General features: G+C 35.8%; 2 protein-coding genes across 3 annotated transcripts; one reads left to right on the top strand and one right to left on the bottom strand.

Moving 5' to 3' along the window:
• Positions 1–642: 642 nt before the first annotated feature.
• Positions 643–7,219, bottom strand: LOC132180644 (ARF guanine-nucleotide exchange factor GNOM-like). Its single transcript, XM_059593537.1, has 3 exons — positions 6,942–7,219; positions 5,248–6,055; positions 643–4,871 (listed from the first exon to the last, which is right to left on the bottom strand). Exons 2-3 carry the CDS (start codon positions 5,974–5,976, stop codon positions 1,212–1,214), a joined length of 4,389 nt encoding a protein of 1,462 aa, XP_059449520.1. The 5' UTR covers positions 5,977–6,055; positions 6,942–7,219; the 3' UTR covers positions 643–1,211.
• A 3,197-nt stretch (positions 7,220–10,416) lies between these two features.
• On the top strand, positions 10,417–23,957 carry LOC132180438 (CSC1-like protein HYP1). 2 transcript variants are annotated; one of them, XM_059593254.1, is made up of 11 exons: positions 10,417–10,567; positions 11,278–11,672; positions 12,997–13,149; positions 16,163–16,226; positions 16,343–16,552; positions 17,839–18,027; positions 18,628–18,926; positions 19,057–19,333; positions 20,162–20,440; positions 21,615–21,848; positions 23,462–23,957. In XM_059593254.1, the coding sequence occupies exons 2-11, from the start codon at positions 11,392–11,394 to the stop codon at positions 23,624–23,626; spliced, it is 2,151 nt and encodes a 716-aa protein (XP_059449237.1). In that variant the 5' UTR covers positions 10,417–10,567; positions 11,278–11,391; the 3' UTR covers positions 23,627–23,957. The 2 variants fall into 2 exon arrangements, with proteins under 2 accessions (XP_059449237.1, XP_059449238.1); XM_059593255.1 differs by lacking the exon at positions 10,417–10,567 and adding an exon at positions 10,591–10,645.
• Positions 23,958–24,350: the final 393 nt, after the last annotated feature.

Genomic DNA, 24,350 nt, shown 5'->3' with positions numbered 1-24,350 from the left:
CCGTCTGGCCAAAATGGGAGGTTACATGCAAATATTGTGTATAACTTCAAAAAGTGTAGTCTCAAAGAATTAGCTCAATCGGCTGGGATCACATATAATGAAGTAGAGATCACTAGTTTAGATCCCTCTCTTTCCTCTTGTGCAAATATGTCAAAAAAAAAAAAAAAAATTCAGAAAGTGTAATTTCCTAATGTTGCACGACACGTGGAGTTGTGGATGATAAATTCACCCTCTAGGGTTCGCTTGGTCGGGAATTCGGTAAGCGTTTCTGACAGATGTGCAAATGAACGTGAATGTATTGGTTTTGCGTGCAACTGTGGGTGGGATAATGGGATTGGAATTGGATCTTTTGTGGTCAGTGGAAGCGGGAATATTCGGTATTGGGCATAACGGGCCTTGGCCTTTTCGCGAATTTAAGATGGGGGACTGCGGTACAGTGGTAACAAATTTCCATTGTAGAAACAAGAAAGCATTGGCCTCTCCTATATCAATCACTTCTCACCACGTGTAATGCGAAAAGGTCAAAAGAGTTTCCTGTAATGGAATTAACCTTGACGAAAATTTCTTAGGAACAATGAGATCAACAAATTGCGGTAAGAAATTAGAAGACAGAATTAGCTGTCTCAGTAAAAAGTCCAAGAGTGAAGCTTAAACAATCCAAGCTCAACTAAACCATTGTATTATCTTAGTGTAGGGACTCTAAAAGTATACAGAGGAAAATGGTGCAATTTGATGGTTTTGGTACAGAAACTGATGAGCCAAATACAAAAATTCAAGTGGAGGGGATCTACTCAGATCCCTTGGTATATCAAACGGGCACTAGAGACACTCCAATGGAACCATTCCTCTCCTAAGTTCATGAGGTGGAAAAGGAAAGCAGCATTGAGGATCTAAGTAGGAAAAGCAAACCATTCCTCTCCTAAACCCTAAAGCAGCAATAGCGCCAAAAAACAAGATGTTCGAACCGAGCGATGAACTCGATTCTGAAGTTTTTCTTTTCCCTTTAATCAGTTTGCATCTCCTCCAGAAATTTAATCCTGTGAGTTCTAAAACTCTCAACTGTGGATATCAACATCCAACCACAGAAGACCGCCTTCATGGTAAAGCTGGTATATACCTGAATTTCGGCAAACAATAAGGCACATATTTCAGGCCATCTAAAATTTTCCAAAACGCACTATAATCTGCAATCCTCCAAGCCGAAATTCTCTTCATGCTGTAGTCTCACTCGGCTGAACAAGCACAGTCCCATCAGGTGCAGGAACTCCCGCTGCTTTTATTTGCTTTTTCTGCAGCTGCTCCAATTCAGGTGCAGGGAACACTTCCGATTGCAACGAAGGGGATATATTCTTCACATGCAACCATGTCAGTTGCCAAAAACTATCCCCCCCAATTGTATCACTGGGTGAGAGTAATCCTGTGGTCTTCATCACAAGTAGGGTGTTCTTGAGAAGCTCAGGAATTAATTCATGAATCTTCTCACTACGCCTTCCCCTGAATTTTATGTTCATATATCTCTCCATACGATTAAGAACCCCCAGCCATAGTTTGCAGAAAGAAGGTAACTGCCAGAGATCCAACAGTAACTGTAAGAACACTTTCGACATGAGTTTCATGGCTATAACAAGTGTTCCCTCCATATTTCGGTAGTCCTTTGGAGAGTTACCCAGCGCAATTTCCACTAAATCGTCAAGCAGTGTGAAGATCACCACATCAAAACACTGCAACCACAAGGTATTAGGAAGGTGAATCCCATCCACTCCTGCAAAAGACCTCTGTAACATTAAAATAGCATGGTTCCTCACTTCTTCTCTCTGGTCCAAACACACTTTCCTCAAACCCTGCACAAGCCTTAGCCACATCTCCCCGATATCTTGCTTAACTTTCGTAGCAGCCGCCTCACCCACAGCAATTGTAGTCTCGCAAGACCACCTTACTAGACAAACAACAGAACCTGCCATCATATCTAGGGCAGAAACAGACCGATCAACCTCCCCAACCCTAGACTCGCCAAACTGCCTTGCTGCATCCACACAAAGAACATAATTAGATGGCAGAAGGTGTGCTCCATCAGACATAATAAATGCTAGCGCCTCAAACCCCACTTCAGATGCTTCTGGATGCCGAGCTGTGATAGATAGCAAGGAAATAATAGTGCGCCAACCCACATGGGATCGGATATGAGTTGCATTTGCTTTTACAAGGCGCATAACTTCTTGTGTGATGTGTTCACAATAAGCATCAGCAACCCGAGCGTCAAGTTTTAAAACCACTTGCAGTGACCTGAGGAGTTCATCAGTCAGGTTTTCCTTATAGGGAAGCAGACGCTGGCATATCTTAAGGAGCCCAAACACCGCCTTTTCCACCAGGGTGCAAGGCATAATGGTCGACTGAACAATATCAGATATGTGCTCGTAAACACCTTGCCAGATAAGCATTATCCTGTCTCGGTTATTCAGCGTAATTGCAATCAGCAACTCCAGGCAGAATACTGCAGTGTCTTCATCATCAACAGAGCTAGTTCCCTTACGGAGTCGGTCTGCGGCCAAGATAAGGGCCTTCACAAGCTGCAACAAAGACTCAGCTTGGAGAAACTTGCTCTCTGTAAAAATGCTGTCAATGTGGCAAGTCTGTATAGTCTCGCGAGTGCGTTGCTGAGCTGCAAGTTGTTCTTCTGTTGGTTGTGTCATTGGCTCTTCAATATCAAAAGATAAGAGCTGGCTGAACCGGCCCATCAGGCCAGATGATTTACGAGTGGGCACAGATGGCACATTTGATATTGACAAGGAAGTAGTAGCAGGTTTCCCCCGCTCTGAATCAGAAGAGGGCTCCATATCAGGCACTGCATCACTAGCCAGGCTCGTAGGTACAAGGCCAAGCTTGTGCAAGCTTAAGACACAGTCCAGTATGTTCTTCCAGCCAGAACGGATATAGTCACCATAACTATTTGCTATAGTGAAAACCGTGGCGGTTGCCATCCTGACTTTGGTGTAATCTCCAAGAGCAACAATAGCTTCCTCTACAGATAATGGAGTCAAGAGGGTTGTGAACTTACAGAGAGACACGATCAAGTCATCCAATACATCATTGAGGTGATAACATGCTGCAATTTTGGCGATAGACAAGAATCCATCAATGCAAGTTTGTAAAACATCTTCGTGCTCCACCTGATCAAAAACCACTGAAATGGCAGCAATGGTTGGACCTGACAGGATAGCAAACATGTCGTGGATGAGGAGCTCTCTAGAGTCACAGATAATGAAAGGAGAGACATTTTTAGATTTGTGCATCACATTAATCCAACGGCTCGATGCCATCGCTGGAAACCCAGTACTTTGGTCAGGGATCATCTGGATTTCATTCTCACAGATTGAGTGGTAAAGCTCCGACAAGAACTCACGAGGAAGATCTTTCCCTCCATTGATTCTCCTATTATTACGGATAAAGTCTTCTTCAGTCATCTTTTTCTTAACCTGTGTATTGTGCTGATCTGTGTTAAGCATTATAAGTGAATATGACAACACGAGAGCAACATCTTTATTCACTAATATATGTGGTGACTGCTCATAATATCTTTCTGAAAATGCCTCAAGCACCCTGTGTATTTTTTGGGATTCTCCAGGCAATCTAAAAGTTCCCAAGAAAAGACGCAATGCAGTATCTAAATTCATCTCTCGGAAATCAAAAGTCCTAGCAAATTCATGAAGCACCTGAACACAAAATTCATCGTGATTTCCTAGATAATCCCCAACAAGATTCCTATCTAACCCAGCCGTGTACCTGAAAAAGCATGCCACACTCGGAGGGTCAAGTTTCTCAGGCAACAAATGCATTCCTTGAAGAAATTCTAGACCTTTCTTAGGATCCCTATTAAAGTGGTCAGCTCCAATCATCAACTTTCTCTTGATGTACTTCACCTTACGTATAAATGGAACCCAACAATTAGGGTCACTATAGTTCTCGCATGTCATTGTCCAGAATGCCTTATATCCCTCATCATCTATGGAAGCTTCTGATGTAGCTGGTTCATCGCCTATCTTCTCAGCCATACCCTGAACCATTGATATTAAACCATCCAGGGCAAGAATATGCATTGCAGACAAAGGTCCATTCACAGAAAATGCACTTTTTGATAATAGGTTAGCAAGGTCTTCAAATACATTACTGCAGGTTATGTCACAATCAAAATTTGCATACATCTCGGCCATAAATGTCTGCTGTCTGCAAAGGTCAACCAGAGCCTCCATAGCAACCTCCTGCTGTTGGTATGAAGAGCCATGCTTGCTTTGCGCAAGCCTCAAAAGCACACATGACAAGAAAGCTTCAAGCTGCACTTTGAGCTCAGTTCGTAAATGATGATACAGATTAAGAACAATGCTACATACTGTTGAGAGAATCAGCGGACTCATCGATGAACCAAATTGCATAAGGTTATGAAACAATTCATCTTGAACAATGGCCAATAACTTCGGGTGTTTATTAATTGAGGGCCCAGCCAATTCAATAGCCGAATTAATTAACCCCAATGCAAACAACGGAACATCTTCATCATATGCTATAGGATTTGATCTAGGACCAAATTCGACGTGCTCAATGACATTCAACAGAGAACAGAGGAAGTGAAATATCTCCACCATGCATGGGACCCCAAAGGGTTCCATCATAACTTTCTCATCATTTTTAGTCGCCTCCATTCCATTACTAACCTCAGTTATGTTCTCATGCATCCCACTATCACTTGTCCCACTAGCTGATGCGCTCATAGGAGCCTTTGATGCATATGTGGATGATTGACCATCATATTCAACTCCGGCATTGCCATTTTCTAGCTGTTTATTTTCAGATGTATGATCCTCGTCTTTTGAACCCACCTGCAAAAGAATGAGGAGAGAAAATTGAGTTTCATTAATTGACAGGGAAAAATAGATATGCTGGTTCTAAAATCCAACAAACTAAGGAGGCAGAGCACTCTGTAGATTACCATTCAAACTAAAACTTAAGTACTGTTAATCATTCAAGCTTCACCCAGGAATCATTAACTCATAAACACTAAATGGTCATAAACACAAAGCATACTAAATTCTCCTGAAGAATCCTAAACAAATTTTCCGGTTTTCTTATGGCAACTCATATAATTACGTTGCATCACATCACAATGATTATGATGGTGGAAGCATCTTTTACTGTTAAACTGGTGGGAACATTACATGATACATCAAGGAGGAAGGATGTGCCAAGAATAGTTACCTCTTTACGGACAGATGACCCGCTTCCATTAGCCAATGCATGTTCTATGTTGTTGATATCAGGCAGGTGAGAAAAAATACACCTAACCAACTCATGCATAGTATGGCGTGCTATCCGCTGTAACAATTCACCTTTAGAGCTAGCCTGATGAACTACACGAAAGCATGTATTTACAATATTGCAGACATGCTGGTTACTCAACCTAACTGATGTCGCACTCTTCATGCAAGCTAGAAGAACCTGAAGTATCTTCATCAATACCACTTCTTCAGAGGCAGGATCAGTGACCTCAAACCGGCAGCTTGTCACAGCATCAACTATTAAATGCATAGCATCACCAACATTTACAGTATCAAGATCAAGTATGTCAAGGCTCAATATCTTGTAAACAGATGACAATGCAACTCCTGTGATTGGTGCACCAGTTTCATCAGATTGTATGACATCCAAAAATGGCTGGAGGTACACAGCTGGGTCGATCTTATGCCACTGATGTTGCCAAGAAAATATACGTTTTCGTAATTCTTTCAATGAATGGATTAGAGAGTGCTCTAGATGATCATCATCTGCCACATAGCGAACTCCCCATCGAACATTTCTCCGCATCACAGCCAAAACAGCACCTATTTCAGAATTTACCATACATGCTAAAGCACCTCTGGAAGGCTTAGCAGGAGATTCCTTCCTTTCATCGTTATTGGTTCCAAACTGTGGATTTATATGCTCCATATTCACCACAGTTTCTTGATAGATTTTAATCTATGTTCGAACCACGCATCCAGAAACCATACATACAAGATTCCAAAACCTGGCCAAATCATTCCATTCACTTTATTAACATAGGCATTTGTCACAAATTAATTCAAATATCAATATGTGTGAGATTCAATTGTTAAGAAAACAGAAAATATAATCGAATATGTAGCTTTTAAATTACAGTTATATACTACGTTGAAGTAATAAGGCAAGGAGAAATGGACATAACAATAAAATATAAGCTTTACATTGCAAAGCAAACATTTTCTGGATTCATGCAGTACACGTAAAGAATGAGGAGAAAAAAATCAAACAAAGAGTTCCTTGATAATAAACCAGTGAATTACCTTATTTGTGAACAATTTTTTTTTTTTTGGTCCCTTTCATTCTTCATCAACGAAGCATACAACTCATATAAAGAACAATAAGACTTTATAAAAATAAAAAACAGAACTTCACGAAATGCCAATTCGCTACTCTAGGTTGGAGGCAATACTGTTAAAAAAAAAAATCAAGCAAGACACGTAGTTCGCACTCAGTGTGGCCTTTAAGCTCACACGGCATAATTCAGTTACTACCTATTTCCTAGAACTAAATTGCTTAATCATTTATTCCAGCCTTTAGCTTCCACAATTCGAAAAACTAAATAATGAAAACCCATTTGAGTATTAACGCATGGAGGCGTACACTGACAAGATAAATCAAAAACAAGGAAAAACCCAAGCACCAATCCCGATTACCAGATCTAACCAAATCAATAACTTATGGTCTCAAACTAAATTATCACATAAACAATACAAGAAAATTCTAGTTGAGCATCACGTGAAGCTCTCGTAGCATGACCCATCAAATCCAAATCAATTTGAATGGTACAAAAGCAACAAATTCAGATTAACAAAACAGATCCAAACAGAAAAAAAAAAAAAAAAATAGCGTACCTTTGAGGATCCCAGGATGAGATTTTGGTTCAGGGACCTTGCAGAAACTGGATCAGGCGAGAGAAGTAAGCTGGGGGGTTTTGTCACATGGACATGGAATCGAAATGGGTCTTGGGCCTTTTGGCATTTGACGCGAAGAAATTTGGGTAATCGATGCCACAGATCTTTGAGTTTAGGCCGAGCGTTTCCTCGCGGTTCAGAGAAACGTTTCGGCCTGTTGCAAATTATACTTTTTCAAGCCAAGACGGAGAAACAATGCGAAAATCAATTTTCGTCATTCGGCCTATCCAATCAAAGTTCTTTTTTTCTTTTCTTTTTTTTTCTTTTTTATAGCAAATTTTAACCATTTGGGTTTTAAGTGAATTGAATTTAGTTAGGGTTTGTTTGGAATTGCGTTTGAGGGGTCTACAAGTGCTTTAAGACTAAAAAAATCATTTTAAATAAAAAAATATTTGTTTGGTAAAAAAAAATTAAAAGCCCTTTTGAGGGTTCAAAAAGCCTAAAAATTTGACAAAATGCACTTTTGGCAAAAGTTTAGAAATAAGCTTTTGCCTAAAAACTCTTTTTGACATAAAAGCTCTATTTTTCAAACGGAATCTCAAACAGACTCTTAGTGTATTCAATTTTTATTTTTATTTTTATATTTTTTTAACATGTCCGCACAAGATGGGGAAGGTGATTCAAACTAGTGACCTCCGCTTCATTAGACGTAGTCCCAGCTAATTGAGCTACCTCTTGGGGACTAGTGTATTCAATTTTAACAATTAGGTAAGTTTTATCAAAATTTTAGACATACATTTCTATCAATTTGTCATCCAATTAATTAATTGCATTGCGCAGCCAATAAACACAGAGTAACCGGTTTAAAACTTGATAAAACTTAAAAATCTTATTGTTAAAATAAAAAACTAAAATGCTAAATTAAAATCATGCAAAAAAAACTAGGAAATAAATTTAGTTTTTCTCTAAATTTTATTCAAGCCCATTACATAATGGAGTCACCAAACAACTAATTAGCCTTTTGCTCCAAATTTTCATTGATATTAGAAAGGAGAAAGATTTGTGAATTGTATTTAAAAATTGTTGCAATTGATGAGGGAGGGTATGATAGTAAAATTTGCATACTTTTACTATATTCTCCTACCATTATATGCCAAGAAAAAGAGATATTTATTCCCTATGTTTATTCTATTTCCATACAACATTACTAATTTGACTCAATCGCATACAAATTTATTAGCAATGAAGGACTTATATGTCTCTAAAAGCTTGAAAAGGAAAAATGACAGCATGCTATCAATTTATAATATTTTTAAATCCCAAACTTTTAGAAGTTCCAATTGACCCTCCAAATTACATGACTCTTTCATAGAGTCTCCATATCTTTTTAAATCCAATGAAAAAAAAGGTTAAAATGTACACTATACTCCTATCTTTCTATGTAAAAAATAAAAAATTATGCCATTAGATTAAAAAAAAAGGGCATAGTTGTATTTTTTAAAAAATTTTAATGGGGTAGAAGGACTATTTTACATGCTACCCATTTAAGTTAACTAAAAAATTAAACTAATTAAAAGGGTTAAAAGATTAGAATTCCACATTTTAAAATTTTAAAGTTTAAGGTGACATTGAAAAATGCGTTATAATTTGAGTAGCTGATAATTTCCCATAAATATTTGTAATGTGTAAATGGTGAGAAACGTTACTTTTTGTAATGCTATATATACTCGATAAGAATCTACCTCCCATTTACCAAAAGCTCTATTCAATAATATAAAAAATATAAAAAAAACTAGTTTTCATCTTAATCCATTTTCATGCTTCACCATAATATGTTTTTTTATCGGGTAAAGTCCACATATCCCCAAAACTTTTAATTGTGACAATGTCCCCCCAAACTTTCAATTGTGACAATGTCCTCTTCAAACTACCAAAATATTGTCAATGACCCCCCCAAGACTAGCAATAAAACAAAAATGCTCCTATAGATTTTTCAATAAGACAAAAATACTCCTATAAATAAAAAAAAAATGATTTTTTTAAAAAAACGAAAAATTTTAATTTTAAAATAATATTAAAAAAAAACAAATTTTATTTTAAAAAACGGAAATTTTTATTTTAAAGAAAAAAAAAACTATTTTTTTTATTTTATTTTTTTAAACGTAAATTTTTCTTTAAATAAAATTATAAAACAAAAAGAAAAATAAAAAAATGAAAATTTTCAATTTTTATTAAAAAAAAATCGATTTTTTTTTTAAAAAAATTGTTTCTTATAAAATTGATTTAGAAAAAAAAAAATTGGCTAACGTTTGGATTTTTTTTTTTATTTGTTAGTTTTAGGTTTTATCTAGAAGTTTTAGTTTTAGTTTTTTTTTAAAAGTTTTACTAAGGGTAATTTCGTCATTGGAAAAAACATTGACAATTTTTAGTAGTTTGGGGGGACATTATCACAATTGAAAGTTTGGGAGGACATTGTCAATTGAGTGGTAGTTTGAGAGAATTATGTGGACTTTCTATTTTTTTATCTCTTATTGGTGGAGCGTTAAAAGACATGATTTGCGACGGATCACATAAAAGTTATTATTAATGAGTAATGCCACGTATTACATCTTAATCTCACTTGCATTTATTTGGGCTAATGTGATGGGATACGTCAACCTTTGAATTTCTATTTTTATTTTAAATAAATGCTAATAAAAAACTTATAAAATTATTACACCAATCCAATAAAATAAAGTCAAAATAAGAATATAATATATAGAATTTCTCCAACCAAATAAGGCCATAATTGGGAAAAAAGATGCTCATAAAATTTCCATTAGATTTACAGGGTGGACTGTAGACATGCAAGCGCGGTGTGTCATGGGAATTGGGGTGCCATAAAGAAAATTCTGTCTCTACATGGGTTTCCAAATAAAAGTCAGAGGTTTCTCTCTATATTTACTTTTTTTCTGTTTGATTATTTTTCTCAGCAAATTCTAAGCAGTTTCCTAGCCACTGCCATTCTCGATTGCTTCCCCAGAAAAGACCAATAAAAGCCTCGGGATCCGATAATAAAGCACGTTCCTGGGCCTCTCATGTCGATAATTAGTTTTTTTAAGTCCTCGATTGAAGAAAGTTTCCTCTAAATTACACTCAAAAAAATTATTTTTAGAGCATGTATTTTACTTATTACATGCATTTTTAGTAGAAGAGTTTAATAGAATAGATCCAACCCAATTTAAAAATATATATAAATATAGTGATAAAAATTTAAAAATACAAAATAGAATGTTCTAAAAAAATCTTGGCCAGCCACCCACTAGGACTGAGCCTTGAGTGCCATATGGATAATTCGATAGCTGATAATAGGATATTATAAAGTTTATTATAATTTAAGTATGAATTAATATTGAGATAATGGTAAATGCAAATATCTAATTCGATTAAGATAATGATAAAGGATCACGCCATTCGATAACTTTTTTTCAATAAAGTATTTGTTGTCGGTTAGGCTCACTGAATAGCTGCTTGGTGGGAAACATTTATGGAAACAACCAACCAAGAGATTCACAGAAGCAGGCCACTTCTGCTGCTTGTGCAACATCTGGGTTTGCTCATTTTCTCACTCTTCAAATTTTAACAAGGTCCGATCTTTCAATCTTTTTATGCCACCCATTTGAAAAAGAAGAGTTATTGATGTTGTCTGATCTTTGCTAGACGAGGTCCAATGTTTGTAATTTGATGTATAATTGTATGTCCGAGAGTCCGTTTACCTGTGTTTTCTAATATTGGTTTGTTGTTTTTGTTACTTGGGGTTATATGGGCGTCTAATGACAATTGAGTTGGTTCACTGTGATTTACGTTGAGAAGGCAGTTTCGCGAGGGGAAATCGCTGTATTGCTTGTGGATAATGGAAATGATGTCAATTTTTGGAAGCGGGATTTTTTTTTTGTTTTTTGGGTGTTGGATTTTTTTTTACTCATCAGCACTAGTAGTTTCTGGGTAACATTGAATGCTTGTCACGGATTGGTTGTTGAGTAAAATGGGTTCGAAGTATCCTACCCCAATTGTTTGATCCCAAAAGGTGAGCATCCTGTAAAACAAAGCGTATAAAACTCATGAAATGAACAATTTAAAGTGATGTTTTATCAATGTGCTGAACCACCAAGCTAGAATTTATACTTATTCCCAATTAATTTGTAGGCTGCATCTCATTCCTACTCTCTGAGCATTTGTTTCGTTATAATGGAAAAAAATAATTGTAGTCCAGTTTGATTCTGGTGTCAGGATTAAATAATGTACCCTGCTGTCACACTTAATAAAGTTCTAAAGCAATCTTCTTACCTTTTTGCAGTTTTTTTGGTCTTTAGGGATTCTGATTGGATGCCCTTGCCTACTCTTCCCAAGTGGATGTTGAGTTATTGGTTTTGAGGAGTTCAAAGAGTGAATTCAAGCTTCTTTTGGAGGAATGATTCTTTCAGCTCTCTTAACTTCTGTTGGGATCAATCTTTGCCTTTGTTTTTTGTTTTTTGTTCTGTATTCTATACTGAGGAAGCAGCCAGGTAACATCACTGTCTATGCACCACGCTTGGTTGCTGAAGGAGAAACGCAACAGAGAGGTCAATTCCACTTGGAAAGTTTATTACCAACTGCTGGTTGGGTCAAAAGGGCATGGCAGCCCTCCGAAGAAGAACTCTTGTCGGACGTGGGCCTGGATGCTGTGGTCTTTATGCGTATTTTTACCTTCAGGTAACTGAGGTCTTTTCATGCTGCTAATTTGAAAAATGCAATTTTGTTGCATACTCTATAAGTTAATTAAACCTCTCAGCTCTTTGATTCAGTGTGCTCAACTATTATTCTGATGAGATAGCGTTATTTTGTTTATGCATACATGCATCAATATTGACATAATGCTATTTTTAAATCCTAGAGACTTTTAATAGCTTTGGAGTAGATGAATTTACAACTCTCATCCTTTAGATGGGGGTGAATGACGAAGTTAAGGTTCAAACTCTAGACCTTTGGCTCTGATACCATATTAAATCATCACTTGTCTTAAAAGCTTAAGCTGATAGGAAAAAGTAAATTTAATCATTTAATCAAATACTTCAACAAAAGTGTTAAGTAGACCAAAAGTGTGAACTATCTTATCATGCACTGCATCTCTCACTTTGAAATTGCTACATTTTGGGATGTGGCTGAGTAGAAACACTTGGAGGCAGCACCTGCAGGCCTGAGGCTAGCCTTCTTTTTGTTTCTAACATTTTTAATTTTTCCTGGAATTGGATAACAGAAAAAAAAAAGAAGAAGCAGTGCTACTTGCATGCTATCAGATTCCACATTGTCCAATTAGAGTCTCTGTATCCCTTTCAGGGGACATGATTGAAAACCAACCAAGTTGTGGCTTGTTCCATCAATATATGAGTGTGGAAGTTCTTCAAGGCCTGTGGTTGTCATAACTTGCACTGTCAATGAACTTATTGTACCTCACTTGACTAGAAATATGTTGTGCATTACTCAATGGTTACATTACTAGTATCTTTTTTATGATAAGACTGGAATGCATAGGGTGCAAGTTTGGAAGGGAAAGGACGATGCCACTTGTTAATCCTACTTTTGCCCTTAAACAAATAAGAAAACCTAAGCCCTTTTCACAAAAAAGAGGACCTTTCTTTATGCTATTGTGCTCTTGTTTCAACTTTCAACTCAGGCCTTATTTATCCGGTTTCTCTCCTGATTTGCACGTGTTGATGAACTAGGAGCTCCTGCCGTAACCAATATTGTATCTCTTGCGTGTGTATTTTGGTATTATCCTCTTTGTTTTTTTACCATGATACTATGTTACTTTAAATTTATCCTCTATCCAATGCAACATTCCTATTTTTGCCCTCTTTCACTGTGTCAAACACCTTTTTTCCAATGCATTCATTAGCTCCCCTATTCCCAGCATCCCCTTCAAGTATTTTATAGTGGTTGTCCTACTGATTTGTAATTACAGAGCTTCATTTCTTTCTAATCTTAGCATACACAATATCTTCAACTGATCCATACTTTTTTTTTTTGCTTTATGTAGTTTGAAAGTTTTTACTGTTGGTGGGATTGTTGGGATCTTTGTTCTTCTTCCAGTTAATTATTTGGGAGATCAACTGAGTCATGATATTTCTGATTTGGCAAGCAAGTCTTTGGACTCATTCAGTATTTCAAATGTTACCGATGGCTCAAACTGGTACGTATCAGCTCGCTAGATGAACAGTGTCTTTCTTGGGCAGAACGACACTGATAATTAAGGAGTCGCATGGCATGAACTGGATACATCACATATTTTCTGGTGTTTACTCATACTTTCCTGTTTCTAATGCTGTCATGTATAAAACTGCATCATATTTCCCAAAATTCCCAGCTGATGCATGTATTTGTTTCTTTAAACAAATTTTGTTTATTTTACTTATCAAAAAAAAAAAAAAAAAAAATTTCCCCAAATTATTCTGGATTTTATGTTTTCCTCTTTATATGCTTTCAGTTGTCTGCTTCAGAATGGTTACCATAGAGTGGATAGGTAAAAGACAAGAATATATGGTAAAGAGGAAGCCATGTTTTTGTTTACCATTCAGTATGACAACTCAGTCGGAGGGTTCTCTCACTTTGTTTTTGCTTGGTCATGGGCAAGGAGGTGGTGTTCAAGCTAGGATAAAAGTGAACTGTTATGAAATATTATGTCCTCCTTTCCTGACCTATGAAAATCCATTCCAAAGTGTGCTTCTGAAAGAGTAAATGCTTGTCTCAGGTTCAATTAATCGGGTGTCTACATCCCATTGTGCATGTTTTTTTGGATGGTTGTGTCCACTCATTTAGTTGTCCTTCATTGTCTGCTACATGATTATGGGATATTGATGGAATAATGGTAATTTCTCTTGTGACCTAGAAATACAATAATTGTGACACCCCATGAAGTTAGTCCTGCATTGAGAAGATGAATTGCCCAGATGAAGTGCCCAGATGAAGTGGGTGAATTATAAAGAAGCTAATGTGTGCTAAGTCTCACATTGGTTCCTTATTAGGTAATTTTGGACTCTAGGGAACTCTAATTGCTACTTGACTAGTTATTTAGAGTGATAGAACAAATATGGCTAGCGTGTCGTTACGATAATAAAGCAAAAGCATGCGGTGGTTGAAGGCTTTTCTTTTTAGGTGTGTGTGTGTGTGTGTGTTGGGGTGGTGTAGATGGCTCTGCACAAGATACTTTTTATTGCATACATGGCTGGGTGTGAGGTAGGGCGACAATTTTTGACACGGCCCATGAATCTAACATGAGATTAGCAGGTTATGGTTTAATACAATAGAATTTGGGTCAAATCGGGTCGACCCAATTATACCCAGTTAATAATCAGGTCAACCCACTTAACCCATGAGTGACTGGCATAACCCATATAAACTAATATATCTATATATTAAAAAATTGTACCATTAAAAAAAACCCTTCGTGACTCATTCTCAACTCGCATGCTTGAATCACTCATCTGTCCCTCTCACTCCCTTTCCCTTGCTCATATCTCTTCTCTTGAAACTTTCACTCTTCCCTCACCGTGAACGGTGAATTGAAGCTCATGCCATTGTCATTCCACCTCGCAGCTGTAGGTTCGCACCTCCAACCTCTAGGCTCGGATCCTCCATCTCCGTAACTCTCTCTCTCCCATTGAAAGCCTTTGAGTTTGGTGATGAGTACAGAAAATAGATACAACATAAAATGGAATAGCTCTTGGCTGAATTTTATTGGTAGAAAACTATGGTGTAGGGCATCATTTATTGTGGAAAGTAAATTGAGTATGCCTAATAAAAAACAATCCTTGGACACAAAAATGTTTGCATGACTTGCATTGAGATGTAAAATTCGATGGTTAGGATGCTTATGAGATTCTAGTTCTACAGCTGCTTACCAGTTGAAGGTTTAAAATTAAATGTTTGTATGAATAGACATTTATTTTGTTGTCATAAACAATTTCTATTGTATAGCATGGGTAAATGATGACTCGATCATCCCTAGCTATAAAGATATAACTTTGGCAATACAATTAATTTTCATGCTCAATAATTGAGAATTATTATGCCAATATCTTTGTATAAAATGGCATTTTTATGCTCAATAATTGAGAATTTTGTTTATTAAATGAGTTATGCGGGTTGTGTATTAAATGGGTTATGTGAGATCATGTTGTGTTACCTGCTTATTTGAGGAACAGGATCCTCTCCAGTTCAAATGAACTGGAGAGTATTCAATTAGTTATATTTGAGGGGTAGTTTTGTCTTTTTACTTTTTGAGGGACAAAAATGCCCATCAAATATAACTAACTAGATAATCTCTAGTTTATTTGAACTGGAGAGGATCCTAATTCCTTATTTAAATGGGCCGAGTCAGGGTTGAAGGATTTGACTCGTTTAATATAGTCTATACCAATAACTCGATATGATCTGAACCTGATACGCGTACACGAATTGCCACGTTTAGTGTGAGGCCTACAATTTAAAGTTAAAGTGAGGGGGAGATGAAGTGCTAATTTCCTGTATTTTCAAAGGCTCCCAAATTTAATTCGTTTTTGTGTCCATACCTCTAATTCTCTCATATTTGTTTTCTCCGTTAAATAGGTTTCCGAATTATTTGCATACTATTAAGGTAATTTACAGTTGTTTCAGTTCATTTCCATTCCTTGATTGTTAGTAGAAAATAAAAGTACAAGAAATGTTTCTACCCAAGCAAGCAAATGGGTTAATTTGTTAGGGTGGAACCCTGCAAGTCTGTTACACATGTACTTTTATACTGGCTCCAACTTGATATATTGGTATTGCTGATAAAATTTTCAGTCATGTGGCTCGAACTTTATTGGAGTCCCACATTTCCATTGTTGATAATGAATTAGTCTAAAACTATCTATTCTTCTTACCTGGAGAGTAATCTTCCTCACCATATTATCCTCTTTTACCTTGACTACTTCTTCATGAGGTGTACGCATATGCAGACGTTTAGAGGTGTATACTTGGTTTCTTCATTGCCTTTTCTTCTCTAGTAACTTTCCATTAATAGCTTCCTGGTTCAGCTTTGTATTCATTTGTAGAAATGTCTCATCTTAAAGTTTTTATTGGAATAATTACCTCCAAGTTTATATGAATTATATTTTATTTTCAAGTAAGCATTTAGCTAAGCTATGCTGAGGAAACCCTGATGACTAGTTTTGGCCTTTCTCAAGGTTATGGATTCACTTTTGTGCTGCATATCTCTTCACAGGAGTTGTCTGCTATCTTCTTTATTACGTAAGTGTTCGAATTTGCTTGCTTATGCCATCAGACATTCTGGTTCATTGAAAAAGTCAAAAAAAAAAAAAAAAAAGCATTGAGAAATCTTAGCTTGGTGACTTTATGATCTGCAGGAGTACAGATATATTTCAGCAAAAAGAATTGCTTACTTTTACTCTTCCAAACCTCAGCCTCATCAGTTTACAATATTAGTACGTGGTGTCCCTGTCCCGTCTGGGAGTACTTGCAGTGAAACTGTTGAGAGCTTCTTTACAGAGAATCACCCTTCTACCTATCTTTCGCTTTCAGTGGTTCATCGAAGTAGCAAACTTCAGGGTCTTATTGTAAGCATCCATGTGAACTTCTGATTGTCCCTGTCTTTTGCCTTTACAGTGGTTCAAATTTATCACTATAGCTCAATCTTTTGCTTCATGTACAATAGTATGCATGTCTCAGTTGTTTTTTATAGGCTGCTAGTTAATCTTTTGAAATGTCTATGTTTGAGTGACATTTATTTATTAACCAATCTGGATGAGATCCACAGAATGCTCAGTGAAGCATGAATTCTGTGGTACATATTGGTACCATCATCTCAGAATCGTTCATTCAGCATTTTCATTAACTAATAATTGAATGGTCTTGAGCTCTGGATTTTTGATGATTAAGTCATATATTTTCATTGTAAAAAGAAAATAAAAAATTTAGAATGGTGACTTTGCTGATGAATCTTTTATAGTTCATTAGCAAACAATATTCATGCTGGACTTGGTATTAGCATTTTAAATATTAAAGGTTACGATCTGGAGCATGGACAGTTGATGCTTCTGCATGTATTTTCTTTTTGTGTGATGTTCTATGCTCCTGTTTCCTGTGATATCATTATAATAATCGTTCAACAAGTTTCCGCTCCTAATGCATTGAATGGTTAGCTTGTATTGGTGCACTTTTGTCGTTGAGAATGCAGTCTTTCAAGATCAACCTGCATTAGACTTGCTTTGTTTAAAGTGAATAAAGGCAATCTTAAAAAGTTATAGTTTTTGCTTGTTATTAGCTGTAAAATGATTGATGGGGTGAGACAAGGCATGACAGATCAAGAAGTTTTTATTTTATTTGCAAGTGTGAAAATGTCATCCCATGAAGATATCTAAATTCTTAGATTCTTGCCATCTCTATTCAAATATATATATATATATAAAAAAATTTTTTCTTCTAAAAAAATGTAGTATCGAAATTCTGGAGGAATGCTCCAATAAATTTTGTAAATTTCAAGATATACAATGCTAAGATATTTTTTTTTCTTGAATTCGGAAGTGTGTGTGTGTGGGTGTGGGTGAATATATATATCTACATGCACATGTATGTGAAGTTGTTATTATGTATGTATAGAGATCCTATAGTCCCTATCTATTATTTCATTATATGGTTACTTAGAACTATCTTCTAATTGCATCACAATATACAGAAATAGAATTTAAAATGAAACATGTAAATATTTTTTTTTCTACATTAAGAACTTGATATGGCTACATTCACCATTCTGGATTTCTCTTCTTATTTGTTTTATTTTAAAAAAAATTATTGTGATTTCTTTCTTCTTTAGCTCTAGCAACGGTATGCTTATTCTTTGCAGAGTGATGCAGAGAAGCTCTACAGAAGGATTGCCCACTTGAAACTGAAGAATCATACTCCACAAGAGTTCAAGCGTGATGGCTTTTTGGGACTTTTTGGACGCAAAGTTGATGTTTTAGATTATTACGAAAAGAAGTTGGAAGATTTGCAAGATAATTTGAGATTAGAACAATCTTCATTAGCAGGGAAGGTAGAGCTATTCACTTTTTGATAAAGAAAATAATATTATTTTATTAGCAGTTTTTTTTTCATCCGGGAACAAAGGGAGGGGGAATATTATTTTATGAACAGTTATTTTCTATGGAAGCTACTTAAGAGTTTTTTGGTTCATTATCTATTATTTCTTTCTTTCTTTTGTAGTTCTGTATCCTCTATTATAAAAGAGGACTGAATGTAATGAGAAAACAACTTTGAATGGTGAACTATTGAAACTTTTAGTTACTTTTGTGTAGAAGCTATTTGATAGCTTGCTGATTTTGTAGAAAAGAAGACATCATTGCTTCTTTTCTTTATTTTCCTTTGCTTCCACTTTTGTCAATATCAATCAGTAAGCTAGTGTTGATGTGAATAGAATGATGTTTAAAAACAAAAACAAAAAAAAAAATTGATTGCATAAAGTTTCCATATCTGTTGAATTTTACAATGCTGACCACATTCTAACTTTAGGTATGTGTGCATTGACATGCATACTTTCTATTCACTCCAATAGATGACTTCTATATTAATTGAGTTAATAGAAGATGATATCTAATAGCGCTAAGTTTTCTTGTTTGCCTTTCAACTTTCATAGGAAGTTCCTGCTGCCTTTGTGTCATTCAAGTCACGGCTTGGTGCTGCAGTAGCATTACACATCCAACAAGGAGTCAAACCTACAGAGTGGCTCACTGAGCGAGCTCCTGAACCTCAAGATGTTCACTGGCCTTTCTTCTCTGCTTCTTACACAAAAAGTTGGATCTGCAAGCTGGTGGTGTTTATTGCATGTGTTTCTCTTACAATTCTATTTCTTATTCCAGTTGTATTAGTTCAAGGTCTTACTAATCTTGATCAATTGGAGACCTGGTTCCCTTTTCTGGAAAGCATACTAGATCTGTAAGTGGAAATCCTGCTTTTTTTAGTGATTGAATCTCATTCTTCCAAAATTGAAGCATGCCAGATATTTTGTTAAAAAATTTAGGCTTTTCTAAGATATGATAGAAGAATGTGCTGTGTTGATTTGCAGAACCGTTGTCAGTCAAGTGATAACAGGATATCTTCCAAGTCTCATTCTTCAGATGTTCCTGTCTTTTGTGCCACCCATCATGATAATGTTTTCCTCCATCCAAGGATATATCTCTCACAGTCGAATAGAAAAAAGTGCATGTATCAAAGTATTGTGGTTTACTATATGGAACATTTTCTTTGCAAATGTACTATCAGGATCAGCTCTCTACCAGGTCAATATCTTCCTTGAGCCCAAAGAGATTCCCAGCGTACTAGCTGAAGCTGTTCCGGGACAGGTGAGTAGATATTTCCATTAATAGTTTGGAAATCTTTGGAATATTTCTATTAAGATTTATATATTTTTCTGTAAATAAGTAAAAGGCTAAACTCAGTTCATAGAGATGTTCCCTATGTTGCAACGTCATCATTGCCAACTTAAAGTTGTGGTGTGTATGCCTAATTCTCAAACTGCATTTTGCTATTTCATCTATTCAAATAATAAAGGGTTATGGTCTTTGCCAAGTGTAACTCATTCTTAATAGCTGCAATGAAAGTGGAACTTTGGTTCAGAAGGGAACACAGTGATTAAGGCAATGACTTTGAATTGGTTTAAGATTACGGTCATTTAAGGATTTGCAAACCTGACGCATTATATTTCATCCTTGCTGTTAAAAAGTTTCAAGTAACTTGGCTAACATTGTCTTGTACTGAGTTGAGATCTCTTTATGCATGCTTGAGTACTTGAGGTAGTTGACGTTATTAATCTTTGGAAGACTCATCCAATGATGCGGTTTTCTGTGCACCAAATGTTATTCTGGATATGCAGATTTTATAACAGTTTCACTCTCTAGGGTCTAGTATGAAGATGCTGCACGCAATTGTTTTATCTTCTTCTTTTCCTTATCTCCTTTTTTTTTTTTTTTTTCAAGTGAGTGGTGGGTTTATCTCTATTATCTTCCAATTGAAAAGTGATGAACATAAAAATAATCTATCATTAATTAGCACTCAGCCTGTATCAATTTTCAGGAAATATCCTTTTGGCTTTAAATGTTGGCCTAAACTGTTGAAACCATTTCTTTAAACTATGATTGACGATAAGAAATGGGTTCTTTACTTTGATGCAGGCATCATTCTTCATTGCCTATGTTGTGACATCTGGATGGACGAGTCTATCATCATCAGAACTCTTTCGATTGACTCCCCTTTTGCGCAGTTACTTCAAAAGAGTATTTACTGGAAAAGCTGGTGATGAATTTGAGGTTCCATCAATTCCTTACCACAGTGTAATTCCCAAGATTCTCTTCTTTGGACTTCTTGGTGTAACATACTTCTTCCTTGCTCCTCTAATTCTGCCATTTCTCTTGGTTTACTATTGTATGGGATACATCATCTACCGCAACCAGGTTAGTGGAATGCCTTCCTTTTTAAATCTTCAAGTCATTCTTTCACTTATGAGCTTCACTCACCCATCTTCTCTTATTTACGTAGCACCAAAAAAAAAAAGGCTCCATCTCTAATAGAAGAAGAAAGAAAAGGAAAAACAAGTTTTTTATGTGCACCTTTCACGATGCTACCCACCTTGATTTACCAATCCTATTGCATGCGTAAACAAATCTAAGATTGTAGTCAAGTTATTCAAGTCACTAATTGATGTATGGCCTAACCAAATATACAAAATAAAAACTTTGGGTGGTTTTTATTTTTTTATTTTTTTATTTTTTATTTTTATATATATTTAGAAATATGAATTTGATTATATTATTTTTATGTTAATTGAGTTGTTTGACCTTAAATGTCTAGAACTAATCACTTTTATCCAATTCTAAAACCTGAAAACAAGTGATGAGACAATGAACATATGTAATTGGAGGTGTTTCTACTCTTCATTTTGGATTTTGCTTTCCCTTTGGTTTGTCGGATGATCTTTTTCGTAACAAAGATACATTGATACTTTCTTTTTTGGAAAAATAAAATTCAGTTTTATTTTTTTTATAAGTAATTCATATCATTGATAAGTGCAGAGAAGCTAAACAAAAGAAGCAAATAATACTGGTGTAAAAAATTTATTCCATGAAATATTTTTTAGTCCCTCTGAAAAATATGAAAAGAGTTTCAGTTGGAAAACAATTTGAAGTTCCAAATTGCATATTGTGTAACATAAGTATATTGGTGCAAAGGGTTAATCACTTTTTGTGCTCCTCCCTTTTCAATATAAATATAAATAGTGTCGCCCCAACCTTACACCAACCCCCAACAGAGAGAGAGAGCACTATTATTTGTTAGCTACGCTATGGGGATAAGGGCAATCGGAATGAACCATTATGGGGATAAGGGCAATTGGAATGAACCATTAAGACTTGTATGGGATCCATATGGAACTGTCACCATCCTTACGAAAGTTTTAATCAGAAAGCAAGATTTTTGAGAGTGCTGAGTTTTGAAGGACTTGTTTGTACTACTTACTTGATATTCCCTTCCATTTATAATGTTAAATTTTGGTTGAGGAGGTAATATTATTATTTTCCAATGTTTTTAACCTACTTTTTATTAACTGTTTTTACTGAAATTTTTGCACAGCTATTGAACGTGTTTGCACCCAAGTATGAAACTGGTGGAAAGCTTTGGCCTATAGTGCACTATTCAACAATATTTTCTTTGGTACTGATGCATGTTATTGCTATTGGTATATTTGGGCTTAAGAAGGTTCCTTTAGCTGCCAGTTTAATTGTTCCTCTTCCAGTTCTCACACTTCTTTTCAATGAGTACTGCCAGAACCGGTTTTTACCCATATTCAAAGCCTATCCTCAAGAGGTACTGGCAAACAAATTTATTTTAATTTATCTATTTGTTTTCCTGATGCCCCAATTTTAATGTTCTGGCTAATATGTCATCTGTAGTTTTTTATCCTTTCATTTTTTATTCACGTATACCCCACCCCCCCTATAATGGCTAGCTCTTTATTGCATATCTGAAGCCTGGGAAATGGTCCTGTTCTTTTATATCTTTTATTGTATCTTCTTATTTGGTGCATGGTTGTTCTTATATTGTTGTACGTGTCTTGCTTAGAAAATCTTGCTTCTCTTTAATTTTGGTGTGCAAGCTAAAGCCAAGAGTCAATTGACAATCTGAGAAATAATAGGCGACAAACTAATATCAAAGGTGTGCTAATCCAAGTAGAATGTGCCACAGTATTCCATGTGTCCTTTACATCTCTCCATGGAATGGCACATAACTACCACAACTTTATCAAAGACTTTCATTGAAACTGCAACGTGATCCACTTGGAGCTTGACTATATCTAAAGTTCAATATATTTATTTTAGTAATGCATAATTATTGGACTTAGGGCTTCAGAGTGTTTCTATTAGTTTTTAGGGTATAAGGATGTTATTATAATGTTGCGTAGTAGTAGGGGGACATATTGATCCATTTCCATGGTTTGGAGTAATGCATAGTATAAATTTTATATTTGGTATCTATTTAAGCTTCTTTGTAGGTCTCATTTTGATACAGTCCATTAGGATTAGGGTTAGGGTTTCTCTTAAGATCCTAGCATGGAATGTAAGCATTCTGCAAACAGCTTTCTTATATAAGTTTAATTCAGATCCAAACAATTCAACAACTGATCTCACATTTCATTTACAAAAATCTTCAAGAAATGAAAAGTAAAGGAAGCATGCATACTCTCCACGAACTTTTTGAAATGCACGGGAGAGATCTCATGAAACTTGAAGTGGAATTTATTGAGAGGAAAAATGAACACCTTGGTTAGATATTATAACCAGACTGTCAGTCAATAGAGAAACATTAAATTCCGCTTGCTGGTACTATTTCATGTTGCTGGAAAGTATTACTCAAAGTTCCAGGTTTTAGTGATCGATGATTGAGAGAAAGTACCTCGGTATATCTACATAAACTCCCAGTCCAACAAAATGTAAGCAGATTGTGGTGGCAACGCATGATAATATGTGGTATTTTTGGCCTTGACCACCATTTCAGAATTATGCTTTTTCTGCAAATAATTTTCTACATGCTGTGGACTTCTTTCATTGCCCTCTGTACTTCCCCTGATCTCCACCTTGTACATGATTCTGAGTTCTTTGACGCTGGTGTAGTTGCAGCCTATTAATTAATGTCACTCTTGCTAAATGCTTAGGCACTTTTGCTGCTCAATATCCTAGTGAAGCAGGCAGAATTGAAGCTGTTCAGTGTGGGATTGACCTTATAAATTTCCCATGTCATAGTCATGAAATTTATAATTTAAAAGTTTTTACACCAGTATATTATCAAGTTATAAGTTGCTTTATGGCCCCTCAAATTCTCTTTTCCAATTAATGTTTTTGTTTTCAATGCAAATATTTTTGTTGTGCATTCTTTTGATGGATGCCTCACCAGAAATGGCCTTAAAATGGTGTGTTGTGCAGTGTTTGGTAAAGAAAGATAGAGAGGACCTGAATGAACCTTCCATTGCCGAATTTTATAAAGAATTAGTCACTGCATATAAAGGTCCAACCCTGATGCCAATCCAATACCCCGGAAGCTCTGATGGGCGCAACTCTCCTCTTCTTCTTCATGCTGCTCAAGTCTGAGTGTTTTGTCTGCTTTTATTGAGTTTGCGATCATTGTTTGTAGATTATGTCATCTTGTGCATTATATTTTCTGTGAGGAGACCGTTGCTTTGGTTGTAGGCATTCTCATTACATTAATTTTGTCAGCCGAATAAGTTAACTGTCATAGTTAGTTGAAGTTAGTTAAACTGTCAGCAAGTTGAACATCAGTTAATTAAAACAGAGTGCAACAGCAGATGAGCAGTCAGAATTGGTTTTAAATTTTGTTACTTCATTTATGTATTACATTTTTGTAAATTTTGTTGCAAATATGGCGTAAATGGGCATTCTCATTGCATTTTCTTGGCTGCTTCAGTTATAGCTCGAGAATTGGCTCAAAATGGTGAAAATGGTATGAAAAACATTTTCAAGGATTTGGTACTTAGAACCTGGAAATGCTATAAAAACAGCACCATAAATCACTAATACCACCACCCCACTCACCCAAAATCAACAAAAGCCAAAAGAAGGAAGGTATTGAATTCGGCGACCGGCTAGATCTCCTAGGTGGCCACGCCGGTTTGCTAGGGGAGGTGGAAAATGTTTTACAAAAATAAAAAGCATAAGACATTATATGCCCCATTAACTTTTTTTTTTAGTTAACGGAAAATATTTTTGATTTAACCAAAATTTACAACTGCGTCAAACACTTCAAAGTAGGATTGTAGGAAATATGTTTTTTCATAAAAAAATTGACGCTAAAACA

The sequence above is a fragment of the Corylus avellana genome, chromosome ca5 (genome assembly GCF_901000735.1).
Source record: "Corylus avellana chromosome ca5, CavTom2PMs-1.0".
NCBI classification, from domain to species: Eukaryota; Viridiplantae; Streptophyta; class Magnoliopsida; order Fagales; family Betulaceae; genus Corylus; species Corylus avellana.
The sequence above is the reverse complement of the archived record's forward strand: the minus strand, read 5'-3'. Positions and strand labels throughout refer to the sequence as shown.